Source organism: Cryptomeria japonica, chromosome 4, assembly GCF_030272615.1.
Source record: "Cryptomeria japonica chromosome 4, Sugi_1.0, whole genome shotgun sequence".
Taxonomy (NCBI): domain Eukaryota; kingdom Viridiplantae; phylum Streptophyta; class Pinopsida; order Cupressales; family Cupressaceae; genus Cryptomeria; species Cryptomeria japonica.
In genome coordinates this window covers 595,207,322-595,231,334 of record NC_081408.1, presented here as the reverse complement: position 1 = coordinate 595,231,334, position 24,013 = coordinate 595,207,322, and the positions used below count along the sequence as shown (strand labels likewise).

Genomic DNA, 24,013 nt, shown 5'->3' with positions numbered 1-24,013 from the left:
GTGATACTTTAGTTTAGATATAGTTGAATATTTAGCTCCTCTTTGATTTTCTTTAGTTATTCTAATTTTTGGATTAAGGCATCTCTTGCTTTCTATAAAGAAAACATTTATGCATTGAATTCATAATTTTGTGTTCAATAATACAAAATTTTCAACTTGTCATGAAACATTTTATGTTTGTTTGATCTCTTTTGTGTGGCAAGTGGTTTGCTTGCATATCATTCTTGTCTCTTATGATTGTATCATCAACTTCTACAATAATTGCAATGAGAGTCATGAAAAATAAAATTGGACAATAAATACATGATATTGTGGCTTGTTTTATCTAAAAAAATTAAAAGAAGGTAACAAGTTAACAATCCATTCTTGAAACAAGCCAAACAAAGTAAAAAAAAATAATAATTGAATGTTATCTCAATTTTATACTTGTTAAAATAGTCCCCACATACATACATACATACATACATATACTTTGTTAAAATAGTCCCATATAGATACATACATACATATACTTTGTTAAAATAGTCCCATATACATAGATACATACACATACTTTGTTAAAATAGTCCCATATACATACATACATAAATATACTTCATTTGCTCTTTATATTATTTTATTTTATTTTAATTTTTTTTGAGACAAAAGGCCATAAGCCTGAACTTAAATTAATATAGGTTTGTGAAATTACATAGCTTTCCATATAGTATAATTTCGTACATAAAGAGTATCATTTGAAATTTTACAAGATTTATCATGGCAGCCCATATCTCAGACCATATGATCACCCCTCCTAAACAAAACCTAAATTCCCTGATGTCTGTGCCCGACCAGATGGTGGCAGTTCATCCTTTGCATTCTGAGAACAGAACAGGGATCAAAACCAGAATGTGCTGAGCAGGGATCAAAACCAGAATATACTTCATTTGCTCTTTATATTATTTTATTTTATTTTAATTTTTTTTGAGATAAAAGGCCATAAGCCTGAACTTAAATTAATATAGGTTTGTGAAATTACATAGCTTTCCATATAGTATAATTTCGTACATAAAGAGTATCATTTGAAATTTTACAAGATTTATCATGGCAGCCCATATCTCAGACCATATGATCACCCCTCCTAAACAAAACCTAAATTCCCTGATGTCTGTGCCCGACCAGATGGTGGCAGTTCATCCTTTGCATTCTGAGAACAGAACAGGGATCAAAACCAGAATGTGCTGAGGAGTGATCTGCAAGTACCTCAAACTAATTACAGATTATATGGATAGCCGGATCAGGCTATCTATCCAAGCACCAAATTATATTTGCTTGTACATTATGTTCGGAGGGTACGGAGGTATCCCTTATGCAGATACAAACAGAGAATACATAATTAAAGAACATAATATTTAACAATGTTGACATGACTGCAACAGCATTTCCCGACCAAGCAAAATATACGTTTTCCAAAAATATAACACATGTAAATAATCTACCTTGTTTTAATATAACACATGTTAATAATTTACAATGTGATCTCAATTTTTTAATTTGTTAAAAGAGCTCTTCTTTTAACCCTTAACATTTTTCAATTTTCTATTCTAACTTATTCATAATATACCTTGTTTTCAATAAAAAGATATATCAAGAATAAAACATCAAGCCAAACCCCATCAAATTTATGCATGCAAAATTTGATAGACAAGAACCCAAATGAGAAAAATTTCCAAAATTCATGCCAGCATTAATTATACAATATCAGGTATCAATTATTCTACAAACTATCCTTGCCTCCATGGCCCGAGGCAAAATTAGATAGATTGGTCAACTGCAAAATATGTCATGCATAGAAAAGGAATAATTAAGTCAGCCCTTATTATTCACAAAAACAATATCAAACAAAATCTTTTAAAGAAGTGGATATTGAACATTCATCTCATACAGAATTGCTGCTTAAATTCAATCTTCTTGTCAATAATCCAAAAATTTCTGTACTTACCATAAGGATCAGAATGCAAATCCAAATATCCATGTTAGTTGAAACATCAATCAGATTGTGAATAAGCAAAATCTTTTCTACACATATTAGTTCAATCCAAGGTAAAATAGGTTTTCTTTTACCTCATTAGTTGCGATAGTTTTGTATATGTGACCAACACATTGGATGGAAATAGTGCAGGGTAAAAGCATGCCCTTTTTTAGGAGAAAAAGCAGACATCCTACCAGCAGCATCTTAACAGGTTCCAATGGGAGTTTCTCTGCATTTATACTAACTACCATATAAGATTACATAGGTTATTGCAAATAGAATCATGCTCATACGTCTTTAGCAAGTACACTGCAGAATCACCTGCAAAGACTTTATTTCTTACTCAAGTATTCCACATTCAATTGCTATATACTCAAACTTCATTTCTTACGTGTACATACAAAGTATATCATTCTTTTATTTTAAAAGTATTGGATCCTAAGTTCAGTTATTTGGCTGAAAACACAAGTGATATTCAACCTAAAACTTAGGTGTCAGTAGTTGCTCCTCAGCAAAGAACATTTGTTACCTCCTGCACTATAATATCTCATTATTCCCTTTCACAGATAAAATCAATTCAATTCCTTAAACTGGCGGTTGTTAGATATTGGCATTGTCATCTTTTGTAAAATTTCATTCCTATTGAATTCGATGTCTTGAAACCATCATAACAAACATAAGTGAGATTAAAGGAAACAAAGATCATTTAAAGAACAAAAATAGCCTTATCATTTAATATTTCATAACAAATTACACTGATTTCAACCTTCACTAGCTCCTCAAGCTTGAAAATCTAAGAAAATGCGTTTAAAAAAATAAATAATGAAACAGACCTCCATTAGATGCTGTACATACCTGGAATTAATGATAATTAGCCCCATCATCAACTGGAAACAGGTTCACACAAATTTTGGTAGTTAGGATTAAAGGATAGAATATGTAGTAAAAAATATAAGCAGCATAAAAGTGTAACCTTATGAAACAAGGATAACCTGGAGGGCTCCAATAATTTCTGCTTCAGAAAATCCCACCCATGATCTGCAATTAGTCGAGACAATGGATTCTAAATTGACATTCCATTGACATGATACCCACTTCAAATGGTTTCCATAACAAGAAGGTTTATCCAAATCATTAACCAGCAGCTATCCCTTCAGATGTACTGGAAGAGGGATGAGGTAATCTCTCTTGAGAAAACCTTGTTATCTTTATGATATCAGACGTGTGTAATAATCTCGTATTAATAGCTTTCAGGGAACCTGCAAGAAATATAACACCTCTTGCACATTAGGGGAAGGAGATTACAGTTACAATCTACTGCATAGATTAATTAAGAGAATCAAAGCCACAACATGCATTTGAGGCTGTATAAAGTGTATAATTTGAAGCTAAAAATGAAATATTAAGTGTATAGATTAATTAAATAAAAAAATCAAAGCCACAACATGCATTTGAGGCTGTATAACGTGTATAATTTGAAGCTAAAAATCAAATATAAAGTGTATAGATTAATTAATTAAAAGAATCAAAGCCACAACATGCATTTGAGGCTGTATAAAGTGTATAATTTGAAGCTAAAAATCAAATATAATGCAAATTATGTTGTTTGCTGAAAGTATATATGATCCATAAGGATCATGAAAAAGGTAAATAGTAAATAGATTTGTGAACAATGAATTCAATTCGTAATGACCCAAGTTGAACCTGCACTTGCAAAAATGACCCAGGTTGAACCTACAGCTGCAATCAACCCCCAAATGTGCAAAACAGAATTTGAAATGGAAAAAGCGATTTTTCTACTTCCAGCTTCTAGGGGATTCTTCAAGAACCCAATAGGGATGCTCCAGCACAAACAGCAATAACAAAGAGGTCAGGAAGTATGTTTCACGCACGGTAGGGCAATAAAATGTTATATTGATCAAAATAAAAGAGAATTCAGCTGATTCATTGGAGTAATAAAGGCTGGCCGTAGAAGAACTAATCTGGAAAAAAATCGCAATTAATTGTGAAATGCAGCAATTCCTCAATTTTTTTAAGCAAAAACCATCTTTTTTTAGAATTCGGGGTCAACAATGTTTGAACGTGAATAAATCATGTTTGAATTGTCTGAATTATATTAGAATTGTAGTGTAAACATTTTTGACCAATTTTCAAAAAAAACAATTGCCGATTTTAACATGACTCGAGATTTTTTGGGGGGTTAGGGTTTTACAGACATCCTGATTGTTTGTTTGATGGGACTCTATTTCATTTGCTTCACGTTTGGAATCAGCCCTAGCATTTTAACTAAATACTATAACTATTTCTTTACGTTGTAACTTCAATTGTGGTGGTACATTTGCAATTTTTTTACAATTAACAGTCAAGAATTGCAAGAGCCCTTTTAAATGGAAATCTGTCAGCCAAGTTTGATTCAAGTTTGCATCACAAAGCGTGGCTGCATTGTCTTGGTTTTTTTCTTCATTTACAACTTTTCTTTTTTGTTCAATCCTATGAACAAGGACACACCACTATACTTAAAATCAATAAAATTATGAAAAATGGCATATGCCTTAATAGTTTGTGTTGTATCCCAAACCCTGCTAGGGGCACTACTCCTCAATTCAGACCCCCAACATGGGGCAATACTCCTCGACCTCATTGGGTGAAATGCCCCCAGACCTCATATTAGACCATTTAAAATAAAAATAACAACACTAGGAACTTGCAAAGGTTGAGACACCCTAATTTCCAACAAAGAATGGTAACACTCAATGAGGAGCATTGAGAAATTTCAAGATAGAGAGGTCAACATTAAGATTGGCATCACTAGGAACGTTAAAGGGCAATGAAGGTGGACGGAACAAATAACTACAACAAAAAATTACAGTCTCAATCTCATGTACCTAAAATAAACACCATAAGTTATAAATGACACCTTACACCAAAGATGGACAAGAATGAGGCAAGCCACACCTCAACCTGCAAACACCACCCACTTGAATCTTTTAAGCTAGAGCATGTCTAGCCTCCATGCTTTTCTAATTCATTATCGTAAATTTCAACTTTGATGAAACAACATCCAGTTAAATTTTTCAAAATATCCTCTTTGAAGAATATTTACTACGACACATCCCTCAACAATTGCATGTGCCACATCTTTTCTTTGCTTGAATTCATGCCATAAGAATGTCTTCTAAGGCAAAATATGGATTTCAACTTCTAAATGGCAAAGTTTTACAATCATAAACTGCCACATCCAGTCTTGTAACACAACTTATCTCCTCAAATCTAATTGGTACCAAATATGAGATAGGTACCACCATCATCTGCAGGTCCACATTGAATCCTTGATCCTATGTGAAGAATCATATTCAATGCTCCATAAAGATTGCAACCATGTTTGTCTTGCATTACGTAATCAAGGTTTTTTATATCCTCCATAGTGGCTCTTCACATGTTTCTTTGTTTTTAGTCTTCTTTTGGAATAATTCATATTGAGAGTAACCTTCTGACACCTTTATAGTACTTCCCCTTTTCCACCTTCAATTCTTTTGAATGTGAACCCCCCCTTAAGATGAACTTAGAGAGTCTTCTTTTGGAATAATTCATATTGAGAGTAACCTTCTAACACCTTTATAGTCCTTCCCCTTTTCCACCTTCAATTCTTTTGAATGTGAACATCATGTATTTTCTCAAACACATCCGCTGAACACTTTTAGATTTTTCATATATCAAGGCAACAATCCTTCTATAAGTCACCCATAATTCTATTATTCTATAGATTGAACTTCCAATCTCATTATCAGTCTTATGTTACCTAAAATTGATTAGTACTTTGCTTCTTGCAAATTATATATAGCATTCAGACTTTCATAGACTACACATTTTCTATGTTCTTAGATAGCCTAGCTAATTTTTCTAATCAATCATAAGTGAAGAGGTTGAGAAATACAACTTCAGAGATCCCAAGAACACCTGCAAGCAAAATACCTGTCACAAGAGAATAATGGAGACAAAAAGGCAATAATGGCTTTGAAGAAAAAGATTATCATTCAAAGAGGGACTGAATAAAGAAATACAATACAATCCTTCTAAAAGGAGATTATGCAACCCTAAAGCAACCCTAAAGGGATAATGTGTATTTAATTATTAAATACCTACAATATTATTAAATGCCTAAGTTTAGCTTAAGTGTAGAGGATAATAAACTAATAATTAAATAAATAATTATTAGCTAATACATGATAACTCTAACACCCCCCCCTTAAGATGAACTTAGGGAGTAGCTAAAAACTAAACGCATCAAGCAAATGCAACTACATGAAGAAGGCAAATTTGGGTCCCAGCAACAAAGCCCGATGAGGTACCCAATCACAACCAAATCTCTATAAATCGAAGAAATAGAGAAAACCACGTGGGAAAAAACTCTACTCCAAAAAGAGATGGAAAAAGCATGCTAAAAAAGCATGAAGGAAGGAAGACCTCAATGAGACCCCCCAAGGGCAACTTCCTTCACCCCAAGCATAGAGCGCAACTAAAGGTAGCGCGGAGATGCGAAAGGTTTAGTGAAGATGTCTGCAACCTGCTCCTTTGTAGGAATGTACTCCAAGACGAGAAAACCATCCTGAATCAACTGTCTGATGAAGTGCATGTGAAGCTCAATGTGTTTAGTCCTCTAGTGCTCCACTGGGTTGCGCGAAATGTGAATGGCACTCTGATTGTCACACCATAGAATAGTGGGACTATCAGGAGGAAACCCAAACTCAGTCATCAACTGTCGAAGCCATAAAACCTCATGACTAGCTAACACTGCTGCTCGATACTCAGCCTCTGTAGATGATAATGCAATAGCAGACTGCTTCTTGCAAGACCATGTGATAAGGCCAGAACCAAGGCAAAAAACAAAGTCAGAAGTAGACTTCCGATCATGAGCATCACCAGCCCAATCTGAGTCAATGAAGCCAACAATGTGAGGGGATCCTGAAGTATAGTGAATGCCAAACTGTGTAGTGCCCCGAATGTACCTCAAAATACATTTGGCAGCTTGCCAATGGCTCTCATGGGGATCATGGGAGAACCTAGAGACAAGACCAACCGCAAAGGAAAGATTCGGGCGTGTATGTGTCAGGTACAACAAACTGCCAACCAACTGCCGGTATAAGGTAGGATCCACAGAAGGTGTAGAACAAGTGGCAGACAAAACAACACCTGACTAAAATGGTGTGGGTGCAGGCTTGCAAGAAAGCATGTCAACTCTGTGAAGCATATCAAGAGCATACTTCTGCTGAAGTACGGAAATCCCAACATAACACTTAATAACCTGTAGGCCCAAAAAATAGTGCAGAAGTCCAAGATTTGTCATATCAAACTGCTCCATCAAAGCTTTCTGAATATCCTGAATCAAGGAGGGCGAGCTACCTGTAATGATGAGATCATCAACATATAGCACAAGGATAACTATTTCATCCCCATGACGCTAAATATAAACGATGGTATCAAAATGACGTGTAAAGAGTGTGGAGAGCAACAAAGAGTCCATCTTCTCATTTGAGACCATATAATGAACGCCGAAGTCTACAAACCAAAGAAGAATCCTGCACAAATCCCTGAGGCTGCTCCATATAGATCTCCTCATGAAGGTCTCCATGCAAGAAGGCACTCTTCACATCCATCTGAAAAATTGTCCATCCCTGTGAAGCTGCAAGCGAAAGTACAAAGCGAATAGAATTCATCTCAGCGACAGGAGCAAAGGTCTTAGAGTAATCAATAACCTCCAACTGAGAAAACCCCTTGGCAACAAGACAAGCCTTATACTTATTAATAGAACCATTTGCAGCATACTTGGTACGGTACACCCACTTGCACCGAAACAACTTTCTTCCTTTCAGAAGAGTACAAAGATCCCAAGTATGATTCTTCATCAAAGAAGAATACTCCTCATCCATGGCCCTATCCCACTCTGGGTGACCAGTCGCCTGTGAAAATTTTTGAGGATCATCCGAAATGGCATGACTCAGAAGACTAGAACTAGATGTTTGTGCACAAGTATGACAAGAATCTGAAGGATCACCTGCCATAGAAGCAACGGCATCAATTGTAAACCGGGCCCACTTGGGCAAAGGCTAAGTTGCGGGTGGTGGTGGTGGTGGAGATGGTGGACCATCATCTGCATCATCCTCAAGGAATAAAGAATCCTCAAAAAATGAAGAGAGAGGAGGCAGTGAAGGAGAAGCTGGTGATGGAGAATCCATCTAAGGAAGGCGCTCATCAAACTAGATATCCTGCCTAAATAAGACCTCTCGGGAATCAGGATCAAACAGCCTGTACGCCTTAACATCCTCACAGTAGCCAACAAATATGAGTGATCGAATCTTCTTCTCCATGGCTTTCCTCTGAGCATCTGGAATAAATGCCCAAGCCTCACCACCAAAAACTCGGAATGATGAAACACCAGGCTTGACATGGGACCAAGCCTCCTTAGGAGTCATCTAGCACAATGCCTTATGAGGCATCCAATTCCGAATATAAGTGGCACAATTAACTGCCTCAACCCGAAAAGCAAGCTGCATAGAACGTGACTGAAGCATACAATTGGCCGTCTCTCGTAATGTTTTGTTCTTTCTCTCAGCAACACCATTCTGCTGAGGGGTGTGAGGAACTGATAGCTGATGCTGCAAACCATGCTCTGTGCAGAAATCTGTAAAAGCCTGATTCACATACTTTCTCCCATTATCTGTGTGTATCTTCCGGATAGAAAGACCGGACTGCTTCTCTACAAATGCCTTAAAAACTCAAAATGAATCAAAGACATCAAACTTGTACTTAAGAAAGTACACCCATGTACGTCTGGAGAAGTCATCAATGAATGTGAGCACATACTTGGCCCCTGAAAAAGATGGAGTCGGAAATGGCATAAGATCACTGTGTACCAAATCCAAGGGTGCCTTAGCACGTGTGGCTCTACCTGTAGGAAAAGGATCCCAGTGATGTTTGCCAAGAGCACAACCTCGACATACACCATCAGTACAGGATATATGAGGGAGGTCAATCACAAGTGCCTATGTGCTCATCTGCTGCAAGTATTTGTGATTGACATGGCCAAAACACTCATGCCAAAGTCTGCTCACTAAATTTGCATGTGCTACAAGAGAAACACCTAAACCATCTGGACTCTCAAAGCCATCAAACCTGTATAACGAGAATCAGGATCAACACTGCCAATAGCCACAGCGAAATTAGGATCATGGAGCTCTCTAATAACCACATCATGTCGTGAGAACTCAATTGTTTTACTAGAGCCAGAATGGCAAATCTGACAAACAGAGAGGACGAAATGTCAAGAACCAGAAGAACATCCTGAATACAACCACTTGTCAATGGAACAGTACCTGAACCTGAAACTGAAAGTTGTGCTAAGTCACCAACTGCAATCTGTAAAGTATCACTATGAGCAAGTGAGGTAACAAGCTACTAAGAGTGTGTCATTAGGTGAGAAACCCCTAAATCAATAATCCAAGTGGATGCAAAAGTAATAGCTCGTGCACAAAGAGCATGTCCTTTCCCTGTAGAAGAGGAAGGAGGTTAAAGAGAAGAAATATGATGTTGCTGCATGGCTTCTTCCAAAGCCTCTAATCGTTTCCAACACTGGGAAACTGGATGTCCTTCTTTGCCACAGAAAATGCAAAGTTCTTCTAATTTCTTCTTAGTCTTGGAGGACGACTCACCAGACATAGAAGATTTCTCCCATTTGGGATAGGACTTCGGTTTAGAATTAGACTTAGGTGATGGCTTGGAGGGACTCTCACTACCAGCCGAATCCTTCTTAGGCTTCGGTTTCTACTTCTTGTTTCCCTGTAGAAGAGGAAGGAGGTTAAAGAGAAGAAATATGATGTTGCTGCATCGCTTCTTCCAAAGCCTCTAATCGTTTCCAACACTGGGAAACTGGATGTCCTTCTTTGCCACAGAAAATGCAAAGTTCTTCTAATTTCTTCTTAGTCTTGGAGGACGACTCACCAGACATAGAAGATTTCTCCCATTTGGGATAGGACTTCGGTTTAGAATTAGACTTAGGTGATGGCTTGGAGGGACTCTCACTACCAGCCGAATCCTTCTTAGGCTTCGGTTTCTACTTCTTGTTCTCCTTAGATGTCTATGCAACCAACGCTTTGTTCTTTGATCCTATGAGAGAGTCCAACTAAGATAGGTGAGCCTGCTCACGAGTCAAGCGATCACAGAACACATCAAATGTAGGCATGGTGAAACGTGCACCCAAGGCATCCATAGTAGAATAAAATGTAGAAGCAAATATCTGATAGGGACCTCGAAGCTTAGAGAGAATCAGGTAGATACACTCTGTGTCTGTCTTATTTTTACCACAACTGTGTAGGATAGATCTGGTGGTTTTAAACTTGTTCAAAAAGTCCTCATTGTGAGGAAAAGACTCGGGTAACAAAGAAGAGAGTTCCGCCTCAATCTGTAATGCTCTGAACTCATTGATGGTACCAAAAAGATCAGCAAACTTCGACCACATAGCCCGAGGAGTGAGTAAACCATCAAGGTGAAAAAGCAAGCTATCTGGAACATGTAAGGAGATGACACCCTGTTGTGACCATTTCACACATCGCCCCATCGCAAATGGGGACCCCCTCTTTTCGCTTGTTTTCGTTCGTTTTTGCTTTCGTTTTTAGGATTTTGTTAGTCTGTCGGTTGTCTGGATTTAGGGTCAAGCCTTAGGGTTTTTATTTTTGTCTTTTCAAGCCAAAATCCAGTCGTTTTTGAGATCTTTTGAGCTTCCTTTTCTAGGATGCAAATTTTGAATGCAATGAATTCGCCAGAATGGTCTAATTTTCAATTGGAATGTTGATGCAGAGCTTAAATTTGTCTAAGTGTTGAGAGCCAAATGTGAATTTTTGTCCGATTGAATATTTTGACCAAATTTTGACCTTTTTGATTTTTGATCCTGGGCATTGGAAATGATTTGTTTTTGCCTTGTGAAGTGTTAAAATGTGTAAAATCATGTTATTTTGGCCTGTAGGAGCAAAATCGCTCCTGTCCCTCAGTGAAGGACGGGAGCTCGTTTTCAAATATCTCATTATTCCTGCAGGGTCCAGACAAGTTTCGAGTTGGAAGTGATGGAGAACAACGAGATCTTTCCATTGAATATAAATTGAAGATTTTCATGAGCACAGAAATGCCTCCAGGAGGAAAATCGCTCCTGTCCCTCAGTGAAGGACCGGAGCTACAAATCAAATTTTGCCTTGTCCTTGCGAGATTTCGACGACTCGATGATTTGAAGACGTCCAAAGGGAGATGCTTTACCAAATGAATATAATTTGAGATGCAAAAATGGAGGAGAATGGTCCAGAATGCAAAGTTCGCTCCTGTCCCTCTCCCAGGGACCAGAGCGATGTCCTTCATTAGGCAAAATCCAGGCAAAAACCAAGGCAAGTTTACGTTCAAAAGCAAGAGAAAGCATGAGATGAACTCATTGAATACAAATTGAAGATTTTAAAACGTCCACAGGGGTCCCAAAAGGCCTAGTTCGCTCTTGTCCCTCAGGAAGGGACCAGAGCGATTTTTGGTATAAATGATTTTCTGGCTAAGTTACAAGCAATGTTAAGGCATGGACGAATGGAGTGGAGTATGACGAGTCCGTTGAATATAAATTTAGAACCTGACAAAGTGAAATAAGAGCCACAAAAGGAGGATCGCTCCTGTCCCTCTCCAAGGGACAAGGGCGATATAGTGAATATATTGCTTTTCACTCAAGTTTGAAGCCGATCCAAGTCAAGACAAGGTGGCAAAGGACATTTCAAGGCGTCTTCATCAAGCACAGGCACTCGAAGGTCGTTATAATGGAGAGATTTGCACTCTAAGACCTAGATCGCTCCTGTCCCTCAGGAAGGGACTATAGCGATGTTGGATATATTGGCCACTTCATGCAAGTTTTACGTAAGGACAAGATTTTGCAGGGTCTTAGAAGGTCCATGGTGCCTTTTGAAGATGGTATATGGAGATTTTGAACGTAAAATGATCATCATTTTGAACATGGAGACCATATCGCTCTTGTCCCTCTCCAAGGGACCAGGGCGATTTGCTTTGGACTCTTTATTTTGCTTCAAGTTCAAACTAAGTTAAGACTCACATCGCTCCTGTCCTTTGGACAAGGACCAGGGCGATCCCATCAAAACACTCATGTTCCTTCAAAACGAGGCAAGGCGAGGATAAGCAAGGCAAAGGACGGCGTTTGGAAGACATCACAACGAAGATCGAAGTTAGAAGTTGCCAAGGTCAAGAAGAAAACATGGATCGCTCCTGTCCCTCTCCAAGGGACAAGGGCGATGATCCCTTTAAACGTCCAAACACGTCATGAAAACAAATGGAACAAGCTTAGAAGAAACAAGCAAGGATGTTATTCACTCTACAATGAAAGATCAAAGGTCGAAGATGCATAGTGAGCGTGAAAATATGGAGATCGCTCCTGTCCCTCTCCAAGGGACCAAGGCGATAAACATCCAAAAGGCACCCATGAACGCATGCAAGATGATCTAATTCGGAGGACCCATTAAAATGATCGATATTGAACGTGGAGATGAAGGAGTTGAACGTAAAAAAATGCAAAAATCACGACCAAATCTTGGATCGCTCTTGTCCCTCTCCAAGGGACCAGAGCGATGAGGTACGTCCTCTTCATTTTCAAATTTTTGGCGCCAAATAAACCTTTTTAAATTTATTTTAAATGCTAAGATCGATGAGTTTTGAAAATCCTATTTAATTAGCATTTAATATGGCGTTAGTCATTTATTAATTATTTTGCCTTTATTAAAATCGAAGTTTACAAATTAAAAAACGAAAGGCATTTAATTAATAATGAATTCAATTATTAAAATCGATTGCAAGCGCTATAACTGGAAGTCGGCCTTGTTATTTTATTTAAAATCATTTAAAAATTGTTTTATATCCTCAAGTCGGCCTAAGGGATGAATGCAATGCAAGCGCTATATATGGAGGGTGAGAACTATTATTGTCATATCATTATTTTTATCCTTCATGCGAATTAAGGAGAAGCGAAGATAGTGCGAAGTATTTCATGTGTGGTGCGAATTTAAACCAAAGGTGGCGCTAGTCTATCAAAGGGTGGTGCGATATTTGAAGACTTCATTGGAGCGAATTTGCCAAGGATCGAAGACCACGTCAAAGGAGCGAAACTTGGAAGATTTGATTGGGCGAACTTGAAGGTCCATTTGAGCGAATTGTCAGAGGTGCAATTGAGGATCGCGTTTAATCCAAGGGTGGCGAAGTGGATTTTCTTGAGGAGATAACATTGAAGACTATTTATACCTCAATTTTGCCTAGGCGATCTTTTCCTTTTTGCATTCTAGAGTTAGCTCTCTATTGAGGTATGGCGATTTGATTTTTATTGCTTTATTTATTCATCGTCATATTTTAAATTTTGAAGTTTTGAATTTTGAATTTCATTGCTCAATCGTTGTTTTTTAGGAAATGATAACTCTAAAGACTTATCATGAGGTTTCCTAAAAACTTTATCTCTCTAATCAACGTTATTCGTTGCAAAATCTAGTCCTTATATTGAAATGTTGTGTAGGTATGGCGACCCCAAAGACGGGAGCATCCACCAGTCGCTCAGCTCTCATGAAAGAAGATCAGAAGACCGAAGAAGTGGAGACCAAGATCGTGTCGAAGTGGAGCAACATTGGAGATAAAAACTAGGGGAACTTTTAGTACGAAGAAGTTTCGAGAGGTCCCCTACATTGGCAAGCCATCACCTGTCGCCCGGAGAATAATAGAGAGTGGCATCATTAAGGCGGCTGGTTTTCCTCCAGCTATTCAGTGCCACGAATTGATGATCGAGTGTGCCCGTCACTACAATCCACAGTCCAGGACAATTGTGTCCAATGAGGGAAACACTTTGGCGTACCTTTCAGAGGAAGCTATAAGTGAAGCTTTCCATCTTCCAGAGCACAGGGACATGATATATAAGAGCATTGAAGGAGCCAGATCAATGTACGAAGATGATCCAGATGCTTGTCTAAGCATTATTAATAAGAACTAGCTACTCAAAAGCCGTCCCCGTCTGAGCAAGGTCCCGAACACACCGCACAGGATTGATTTCCAGGAGGAGTACAGAGATTTGATTACCATGCTCAACCGAGTTACAGGAGCACCTCATGCCTTCTATTTTGAGAAGTGGATGTTTTACTTCATCCAGGTGATTGTTCAAGGTAAGGGTACGATACATTGGGCTAGGATAATTAACCGTTGCTTAGACGTACAGTTGAGGAGACTCAGGGCTACTAAGTCCTTCCACATGAGTTCATACATCATCTATGCTTTGATCAAGAGTGTTGAGTACGCAGGACTACCTCACAGAGGAATGATTGGAAGAGGACCCGGCGAGGTCAGAGCTTGTGATTCCTATGCCTACTTGCATCATCCGCCAGGGAAAAACTACAAGTTAGTTAATGATACTTTCACGATGAACATCACAAGGACGTTGCAAGGAGGGATTCACAACAGATTATCTCAGGATGCCCAGGAATTCATCAAGAGGTACGGTGCTTGGTTCATTCAGTTTCCCAAGTTCACTTACATTAGAGTGCATGTATGTCCTTTACCTCCATACATGTTGCCGAGGTATCCGACAGACAGAATTGTGTTACTTGAAGTAACAAGGCAGTTGGCAGCATATGTGAAGGCATTCAGACACAGACATCAGAATGGAGTTCAGGTACCTATTATTTTGGGTAATTCAGTTGAGGTATGTCCTAATGTCTTAGCCATGGATGACGCAGAGAAGGAGTTAGCCTTGTATTCTTTTTCATCTTTTGCTTGGAGAAATAGTTTTGATCCACATGGACATTTAGAGGAGACGGTCGGTAGAAGATTTAGACATGAGCACCAAATTGAAGATTTTATGATGAACCTCCTAGATGATCTTGAAGTGAAGCGAAAGATACATTCTAGATTGCCTTTGGATTTCATCAGGAAATGCAGGATTTACAGAGTGGCCGACCAAGCTCAGGACAATGGCAGGCACATCCAGTCTTCCTATGATAGAGAAAGCAAAACAATAAGGTTGGATTGGAATGAGCCCGAGGCCGTGGATTTAGATGATTTGATGGCACCAATTTTGTCTTGTACTCGCAGATGGGTAGACGTTCAGCATCAGAAGTTGAGAGAACAAGGCATAGCTATGTCTTTTACTTTGGAAGAGAAACCAGCCGAAGGTGGAGCAAGCGTGAGTGAAGGCAATCCTAATCCTAGGAATTCAGGTGAAGGTAACCTTCGATGTGCCAGTGAGGGCAATCTCCATTCGAGAGGTTCGAAGAGAAAGGAAAGATCAGAAAAGAAAGAGCCTTCCAAGAAAAAGCAAGGTGCCAACAAAGATCAAACACCAGGTACTTCTTCCAGACCTGAGGATAGAACAATTCGAGTGGAAGAGTCCATGGAGTCGATGGTACAGAATGACAGGCAGGAGGAAGGACAGGCACAGCATGTTTCGTCAGATGGATCTCTCCAAGACTATGATTTAGAAGAAGATAATGAAATAACATCTCCTCCCAGACAAGAAGAAATAGTACATAAAGAAATTCAAGTTCAAGAGACAAGATCGAATATCCCAGATTGGTTGAAGGAAAGATTGACTAGGGTGATCGTAGTTGAGGACGAGGACAATGCAATTGATTTAGAGAGCCTTGTTGGACGTTCACATGAAGTAACAGAGAGGAAGAAGGCTACAAGGATGTCCAAGATGATTCGAGATGAGACTGGATCCAGAAAACTGCAGATAGCTACACCGGCAGCAGATAAATATGAGGGTGAGATCCTAGCAGAGGATTATGATATACAGACTTTTGAGTTAGGACCATCCACAGCAGAGCAGACTTTAGATGATGCCACCGACACATTTGAGGCATTGAAGGACAAGCTTAGAGAAGAAGTGGAAAAGAATAGAAAGCTTGAGAGAGAGAGAGGTGCATGGAGGACATATTTCAGTCACATCAACGAGCCTTTGGGACGTCAGGATCCAGTTAGATCACCAGTGCAGGCATTGCCCCTTCAATCGATCAATGAAGCAGAAAGATTCAGGAACCTGGTCCAGCGTACATGTAGTTGGATGGATAGATCTCATACAGTGGCCATAGAGTTTGTTACAAGGATGACGAAGATCATTCATCAGGCTATCCAAGTTCTTGAGATTATCCACAGATTGATGGCAACAGTAGCTGCATTTGCCCATACCAAGGACGTTGTCATCCCTGTCTTGAAAGTAATAAGACATACATCCAGAAGAATTTTAGCGCAGGAGAGGATCTTGGAAGGTGATTCTCACAGTTTGTTCCAGTGGTCAACCTTACTCCATATAAAGAGTGTTCTCTTCGAGGACATCAGTGTTAGATGTGGTCAAGTTGAGGAGGTGATCAATCCGATCCAGGACAGAGTATTTGAGGTACTTCGTATCATTCTTGGCAGAAGGATCGAGGTCGAGACAGATGTGGATATGCAGGAATTTGAGGATAGGATCAAGATCATCTTTCGCAAGGACGCAGATGTTACAGATGAGCAGTATAATCAGATGTATGCCACCATGCTCCTGATTGATAGAACGAAGGAACTTGAACCTACTTGGGACGCAGCTCTTCTAGATGCATTCAATCAGGTCATCCACTTAGAAGAGAGTATCAAGAATCTTCCCGAGATTCCAATCACAGAAATCGAAGGAATCGTGACAAAATTCATTGCATATGCTAAGAAAGAAAATTGGAAAGGGAATAAGATTCTAGATGAAAGGTTGTTGCAGATGACATGACATCTTATTTCTCATTGGTTGATACCTCCTAGGTTTTTGTGCCGAATTTAATATTTGGCTATGTATTTAATATTGTTCAGTAAAAAAGAGGTCATTTGTAACAAACCCTAATTAGGGTTTAGGTGTCATGATCTTGTCCATTGATTTACTTTCAATCTGGACCTTTCATTGTAACTGGGGATGCTATATATACCCCCATTTTTCATTTCATTGAGTAATAGTAATAGTTGATGTAATAGAGAAGAGAGATTATAGTTAGAAGCAATTTTATTTTGTAGCAAGATTGAGTCTTGAAGAGAGAACTTCAAACAATTGTTGTACATGATGACTTGGAAATCAATAAAATATTGAAGTTATGGTATTTTGTTGTAAATTTCTTGAGTTATCTTCATGGTTGTTTGATACACTTGAATCGTGCTCAATCGAAGTAGTTTGTTAATTTGAAAGACTAAGTGTGAGATTTGATATTTGGTAGGATTCGTAATCCAAACCACTAGCTTCTTGCTGATTGTAGGAACGCCTTGTGTGGTCGACTGGAGAACACTTTGAGTCCTTAATCTTCAATTATCATTGTGTCTTGGATATGTACCTTCGTAGTAGTCTCCTTGGTCTTTGATGCATTGAACATCATTATATTACCTTAGAAGATCGCACTAATTTCAATTGAGTTGTTATCTTATGGCAAAATTGAAGTTGGTTGAGTCTTGCCAAATCTCGTCCATGCTAAGTCATTCATAGGGTTAGGCTAGATTAGACCTCTTTAAACCCTATCTTTTGCTTTTTTTGAAAGTTCCTTTAGTTTAGTAAAATCTTCGAGCTTCGAAAGCGTAAGACCCCTTGGAGGAAATAGCAAATCACATCATACCACTAAAAAAGCTTGTCCACACGTGGAGACCCCACTAAAAGAACCTTGGAGTCTACCTAACTGATCCTTTATGCGTATCTTCAGCAGTTAGAGACTATTTTCTCAAGAGAGGATAAGATGCCTATTGGTATTTTATTCTGTGTATGATTGTGTATAAAATACACGTCAACACACCCATAGCCTCATCCATCTTAATCTTGTGCTGAAGAATCTCAAAAGGATGTTGCAACAGAGGCTAAGCCTCATCTAAACAGGACCACAACCCTCTTGATCTGGGAAGCTTCGTCATACGAGCTTTCCAGAGGTGATAGTTCTGTGATGTAAGAAGTTGTACCTGTCCCTGCTCTTGTGTTTTTTAATTAAGTGATCTCTCAAACTAGACAAAGGATGTAGAAGGGGGGTTTTTGTTTTAGTTTTAGGTGTTCTGATTTTCTGAAGTAAATTACAAAAAATAGAAAATAACACCCCAAACAAGATGAAAAACCAAACCCGAGTACAATCTGAGAGACAGAAAGAAAAGCAAGAGCCAAAAAAATTGCTTCAGACAATATCTTGTGTAACTAGTAAAAAACTCTGGAACAATAGACCCCAAATCTGAATAGGGCTCTCCAAGACCTGAATAGGGCCATCATGAAATTCCTCTAACAATCTGTTGACTTGGTTTTGCTCAATACATCTTAGTAAGACTCCATTGGAGTCTTTTTGAAAAAGAGTGTCATTCACTAAGACATAGGGAATGGACAGAAACCTGAAATGCCTTCTTTTGGTCCTGTCCAGACCTTAGGGGTATCTACCTTCCATTAAGGTGGTCATGTCACTTACCCAGCTGAATTGAGTGTTGTTGCTAGTTGGTTGATCCTCTTGTAACACAAGGGCGACCTCTAAAGTAGTCTCAGAAGATGAGACAAGTTGTTCGCATAGGCCCCTGCCCCTTACAAACTTGGTGATCTTGATGTTGATGTCGTACTCCATGACCTTGGTTATCCACCCAGCCCTCTTCTCACTAATGTCCTTGTTTAGAAGGAAATCCTTGACACTTGCATGTGGCACTAAGAGCTAGATCCTGTTGTTATACAACATGTGTCTAAACTTTTTTAATGCCCTTACAACAGTGAGGACTTGCTTTTCTGCATAGCTATACTTAAGCTTATAGTCCTTTAGCCCCTCACTAAAGAAAGCAATAGGTTGCTCCAAATTATCATCGTTCAGTTGTGTTAGGACAGCTGAGATGCGGCATTCTCCTCCGAAGGTATAGAGGATAAAATCCCTTTCATAGTTAGGATTGACGAGGGTAGGGGCTTGAGCAATTGCTTGTTTGGTTTCTTCGAAACCGACCCTTCCCTCCTTGGTCCAACTGAAAGCCAAGTTTTTCTTCAACATGGAAGTGAGGGGTTTTACCATGGTGGCAAGGTTGGGAATGAACCTCCTCACAAAGTTGATCCTACCAAGGAAACTTTGCAATCCTTTCTTGTGACTGGGGAGTGGAAGAGAAAGAATAGCCTCCACTCGCTCTGGATCAATAGTCAAGGCCTCCTTGGATACAATGTGCCCTAGCAATCTTCCTTGATCAGTAGCAATTACACACTTGCTAGGGTTCAAGGACACACCATACTCCCTGCATTTCATGAACACCTGCTCAAGATGACCAAGATGGTCAGCTGCATGCTTCGAATAAACAGTTATGTCATCAAGGTATACAAGCACAAACTTTGCTAATACCCCCTTGAAAGCCATGTCCATTGCTCTTTGAAACATGTCACCTGCATTGGTTAGCCCAAAGGGCATTTTGCAATAAGCATGGGTACCCCACTTAGTAGTAAATGCAGTCTTGTATTGGTCTGACTCTTGGACCAAGATTTGATTGTAGCCCGAATACCCATCCAAGAATGAAAATCTTTCTGAGCCACTGACCTTTTGGAGGATCTGCTCCTTAGAGGGAAGGGGACAGTGATCCTTGAGGGAGGCTCTATTGAGATCCCTGAAGTCAACACAATCTGATTTCCCCATTCTTCTTCCTTACAGGGACGAGGTTGGCCACCCAAGACGAGTGCTTGATGGGGAAGATGATATTGGCTTCTATGAGCTTGGTCAACTCCTTCCTCATTAGTGGTTTGATCTTGGGGTTTATTGGCCTTTGTTTCTGTCTAATTGGCTTTGCATCCAGGTTTAGCTCTATGGTATGTTGGGCTAAGCTAGGGTCAAAACCCTTCAAGTCTTCATAGGTCCAAGCAACTATGTCATCGTATTTTTGGCAAAGCTCAACAAAGGCCTCTTGTTCGGTTGAGGAACACACCTTGCCCAAGTTTAGAGACCTACCTTCGGCGACAACAACTGGCTTGTAATCCCCCTTCTTTGCGGCCAAGTTCATCTTCTTCTTCAACTAATCATCCGAGTTGAAAATGGCTTCCAAGGTAACTAGACCTTTAGGCAACTTGTTCGAGTTGAGCTGCATGATTTGATCTCCATACTGGTCTTGTAGCTTAGACTGATTTTTAGCAGAAAATTCTGCTTCATTTTGCAAGAAGTTGACGATCTCTCGATCGATTTCGAACACTTGCCAATTTACTTGATTGTCTGGGACAGCAGGCCTCACAACAAACCTGATGTGTTGCTCCTTCTCACTTGCAACATGCGTTGGTATGTCAAATTGAGCACCAACCATTGCAAGCCTATCAGCATGCTTGTTCTAACTTCTACGAATGCTCTGGATATTGAAGGCATCGAATCCTTCAATCAAATCCCAAACCCTATGTTTGTATGATTTGAGCAGGTTGTTCTTTGTTACGCTTTGAGCTCGAACGTAATTAACAACCAACTCACTATCTCCACATACTTGCAAAGATCTGATATTTTTGCTTTGTGCAAGTTGGAGGCCTTGGATCAAGGTTTCATACTCAGCGACATTGTTGGTGCAACCAAACTGAAGCCTAAAAGAGAAGAAATATTTCTCTTGCTTACAAGAAACAAGCATCACACCAACACCTACACCATTCTTGTTTCTTGAACCATCAAAAAACATACTCCATAACCCCTCTGAGTCTCCTTGTGTCTTGATGAGGTTAGAGATAGGAGTATCCTCTTCATGGATACAATAGGTGCCAAGCCCAGTCTCTTCAGTCTCAGCTAATGGATCAAATTGAAAAGCATTGGCCCATTTGTCCAGCAAGCAATCGGGAACCTCTTGCAAAAGAGTAGTAGGCTCACGGACAGCACACTCCTCCCCCTCTTCATGCAAAGTGCAATTCATATTTATAGGGTCGGGGTGTAGGGGTCAATGTGGTTTTGGGCAATGGGCTCTGCCCTTATGGTAACCTTGGTACCATACCTTGTTCGAAATAGCATGTAAGACCAATCCAAAGACAGGTACCCACCTATCTTGGCAGTGAAGTCTCTAGACAGGTAGATGGCAAAGGCAGGGAGGTCAATGATCGATACGTCTTGCAAGACAGTGCAACCAGGGCATGCATGCAAGGTTAACTTCAAATTTTTAACAACCCCAACTGTCTTAATAGAAGTGCCATCTAGTTGGACCACCCCTTTTGCCACAAGTTCGTATTCTATGCCAAGAAGATCAGCTACCTTCTTAGGTATGACTAAGCTACGAGCTCCTGAATCTATCATGCAATTGTGAACCAAGTTATCTCCTATGATTAATGAGAGATAGAAGGGGGGAGGCTTGCTGACCTTGCTTGAATCCTCTTCCTCCTTGGGTTGCACCAAACTGGTGGAGACTATCTTTCTACTGACTGTTGTCTCATCACCTGATTGATCGACATCCTTCGGTGCCTCTTTAACCAAATCCCTTTGAGATGGGATTGAAAGGGCCTCCCACATAGTGACGTTGAGGTTGGCCCTCTTCATCTGATCAACTATGTTGAAAGGCACACTAGCTGATTTTAGAGGCCCCTTTGAGGCTACAAGGTCTACTTTTGCTCTTTGGACGACTTGGGCCTCTTCCTGCCTCTTGCTCCCTTGCAAGATATTTTGGCTTGTATCATGGACAACTATGTTGGGCGTTGGAGCTTTGGCTGATGTTGATGGTGAGGCAGCCTCCATGGCTCTCTTCTTTGACCTTGTATACTGCAACATAGACTCATCATTTGTTTGGTTCAAACCACAGAATTCTACCTCCTACCAATTGACAAAGTTAGAATCCCCTTGCAAGTAAGCTTGAGTGCTAACACTAGGCTGATTTGGGTCATATTGCTGGCCAAAAGTGGCCGGCTCATCCTACACCACTAAGGCTTGGACAAACCCTCCATTTTGGCATGCACCTTGGTTGTGTGGCTGATTGCATGGTTGACACCAATCTTGCTCTTGGGCGAGGTTATTTTGCATTGGAACTGTCGCTTTCGAGTTGCTTGCAGTTGTGGGGTTCACACTATTCAAAGGCCTACCGTTGCTCCATTGGTTTTGCCCTTGAAAGGGTGGCCTATTCTGTTGATAGTTTTGATTTTGTGCCTAATAAGGTCTGCTATGTTGGGCTTGTTGCCTCTTTAGTGTCACCAACTCATTGCTAAAATTTTGCAATAGAACCTTGACCTCATGGAGCTCATTGGAGGATGTAGATGGTGTGGATGATTGTCCTGCGAGCGCCATGGGGATAGGAGCCAAGGTGGGTTGTTGAGTAGGAGCTTCTCGGAAGAGAGGCATTGGAGGCCTTGGAGCTATCTTCCCAGCCTGAATCAAACAATTTTCTGCCCTTATGGCTATGCCATATGCACCCGGTAAAGAGGCTCCACCCATTGATGTACCATGATAGCTATATCGTTGTTGAGAGCTCTAAGATAATACATGAAGGCATGATTTGGAGATAGCTTCACCAGAGCAGGAATTCTATTCCATGTCTTATGGAATCTAAAATTGAAATCTCCCATGAACTCGTGGGGTGCCCGCTTGATCGTAGTTTGTAGCTCATTTCAAGCTTGTTGTAAGAGGTAAGATTGTTTTTTTTGAAGTTTTTTTTGTTTCTTGTATGCAAAAATTCCATTTTCTATTCATTTATTTTGAAAATTTAACATTTTCTTCCAAAATCTTTTGTATGTTACTATGTAGGGTTGTATGTAGGGTTTGTAAAAAAAAAAAATTTAAGTAGGGTTTGACAAACCCTACAATTTATTTATTTTTTAAATTTACAAGCCCTACCTTAGTTTTTTTGAAAAAAATGTTCAATGAAAATGAATGCACAATGAATGCACAAGAAAGAATGAATGTATTAATTTATTTTTGTATTTGTAATGTTTTACTGCAGCAACCTTCACTTTCTTATTTGCCTCAAGTTTCACAAAACTATCATACACTGTCTTCTAGTTCTTCTAGACCCCCCATTAGAAAGGACCCTACTTGGAAATTTCATGAGGATTTTCCAAGGCAAAAAAAGGGGCAGACAAAGTGTTTTTTTTGCAAAACAACATTCCATGGAGGCATATATAGAGTGAAATACCATATTGCTGGTGTGCGTGGGCATGATGCCAACCGATGCATTGAAGCAACGACTGAGGCCATACGCGAGTGCTATATAATGGTTGAAGCAATTGAAAACAAAAAGAAGCACAAGGATGATCTCGCGGCCGTTGGAAGTGGGACAGCTTTAGGTTGTGTTGGAGGGCCTTCTTCCATGCCTCCATATCGTCCCACTCACCATGCTACTGCTGGTGCTAGTGCTTCTGCTTCTGCAAGTGCCACTGCTCATGTTCCTAGCACTGCCAGTGGAAGTGGGAGTGTCAGCATTGGACCTAGAATTCATAAATCTAGGTTGGATACCTTCTTTGCACCTCGCACTACTCCTGGGTCCCAATAGTCGCTTGAGAGCATGGGTTGGAGCAAGGAGGTCCATCATGCCACTAAAATGGCAGTTGGCAGGTTTTGGGTCTACGGCAGTGTTCCATTCTTTACAGCTAGGTGAATGTTTTATGTTTGATTGTTTTAACTTTTATACTTTGATTCTTCGTTTTATTTTTTCCCATACATACTACATAGTACATACTTAACTTATCTCATTTAATTTATTTGTGACAGGTCTCCTTATTGGCAAGAAATGGTTGTGTTATCACAAAAGCTCGCACCCTTGCTGAGCTATCAACTCAGCAACCTTGTGAAACATGGAAATAACCCCGAAATGTGAGACCTTGCACAAGGGGGTTGAATCTTCGGAGAAGGTCGGCTTCCTTCTCAATCCAGGTGCAGGTGTTAAACCAACTCAACACTTCAAAACTTACTCTTAAGCCTATTCTAACAACTTACAGAGGTAAAGGGAAGAGAGAAATGCTTAAAATAAAAGGAGGTGATGCGCCAAGAAGAGATTGTTTCTCTCCCTACCCGAAAT

The 24,013-nt window shown here is 39.7% G+C and overlaps 1 protein-coding gene across 5 annotated transcripts in view; it reads right to left on the bottom strand.

Moving 5' to 3' along the window:
- Nucleotides 1-2,015: 2,015 nt before the first annotated feature.
- LOC131042958 (UDP-N-acetylmuramoyl-L-alanyl-D-glutamate--2,6-diaminopimelate ligase MurE homolog, chloroplastic) overlaps nt 2,016-24,013 on the bottom strand; it is a 91,423-nt gene continuing 69,425 nt past the window's right edge. The window contains exons 6-8 of one of the 5 annotated variants that reach the window (XM_057976304.2): nt 3,004-3,270; nt 2,867-2,898; nt 2,016-2,332 (exon numbers count right to left, since the gene is read on the bottom strand). In XM_057976304.2, coding sequence (XP_057832287.1) covers nt 3,252-3,270 — 19 coding nt within the window. In that variant the 3' untranslated portion in view covers nt 2,016-2,332; nt 2,867-2,898; nt 3,004-3,251. The other 4 variants (XM_057976301.2, XM_057976300.2, XM_057976303.2 and 1 more) reach the window with 4 other exon arrangements.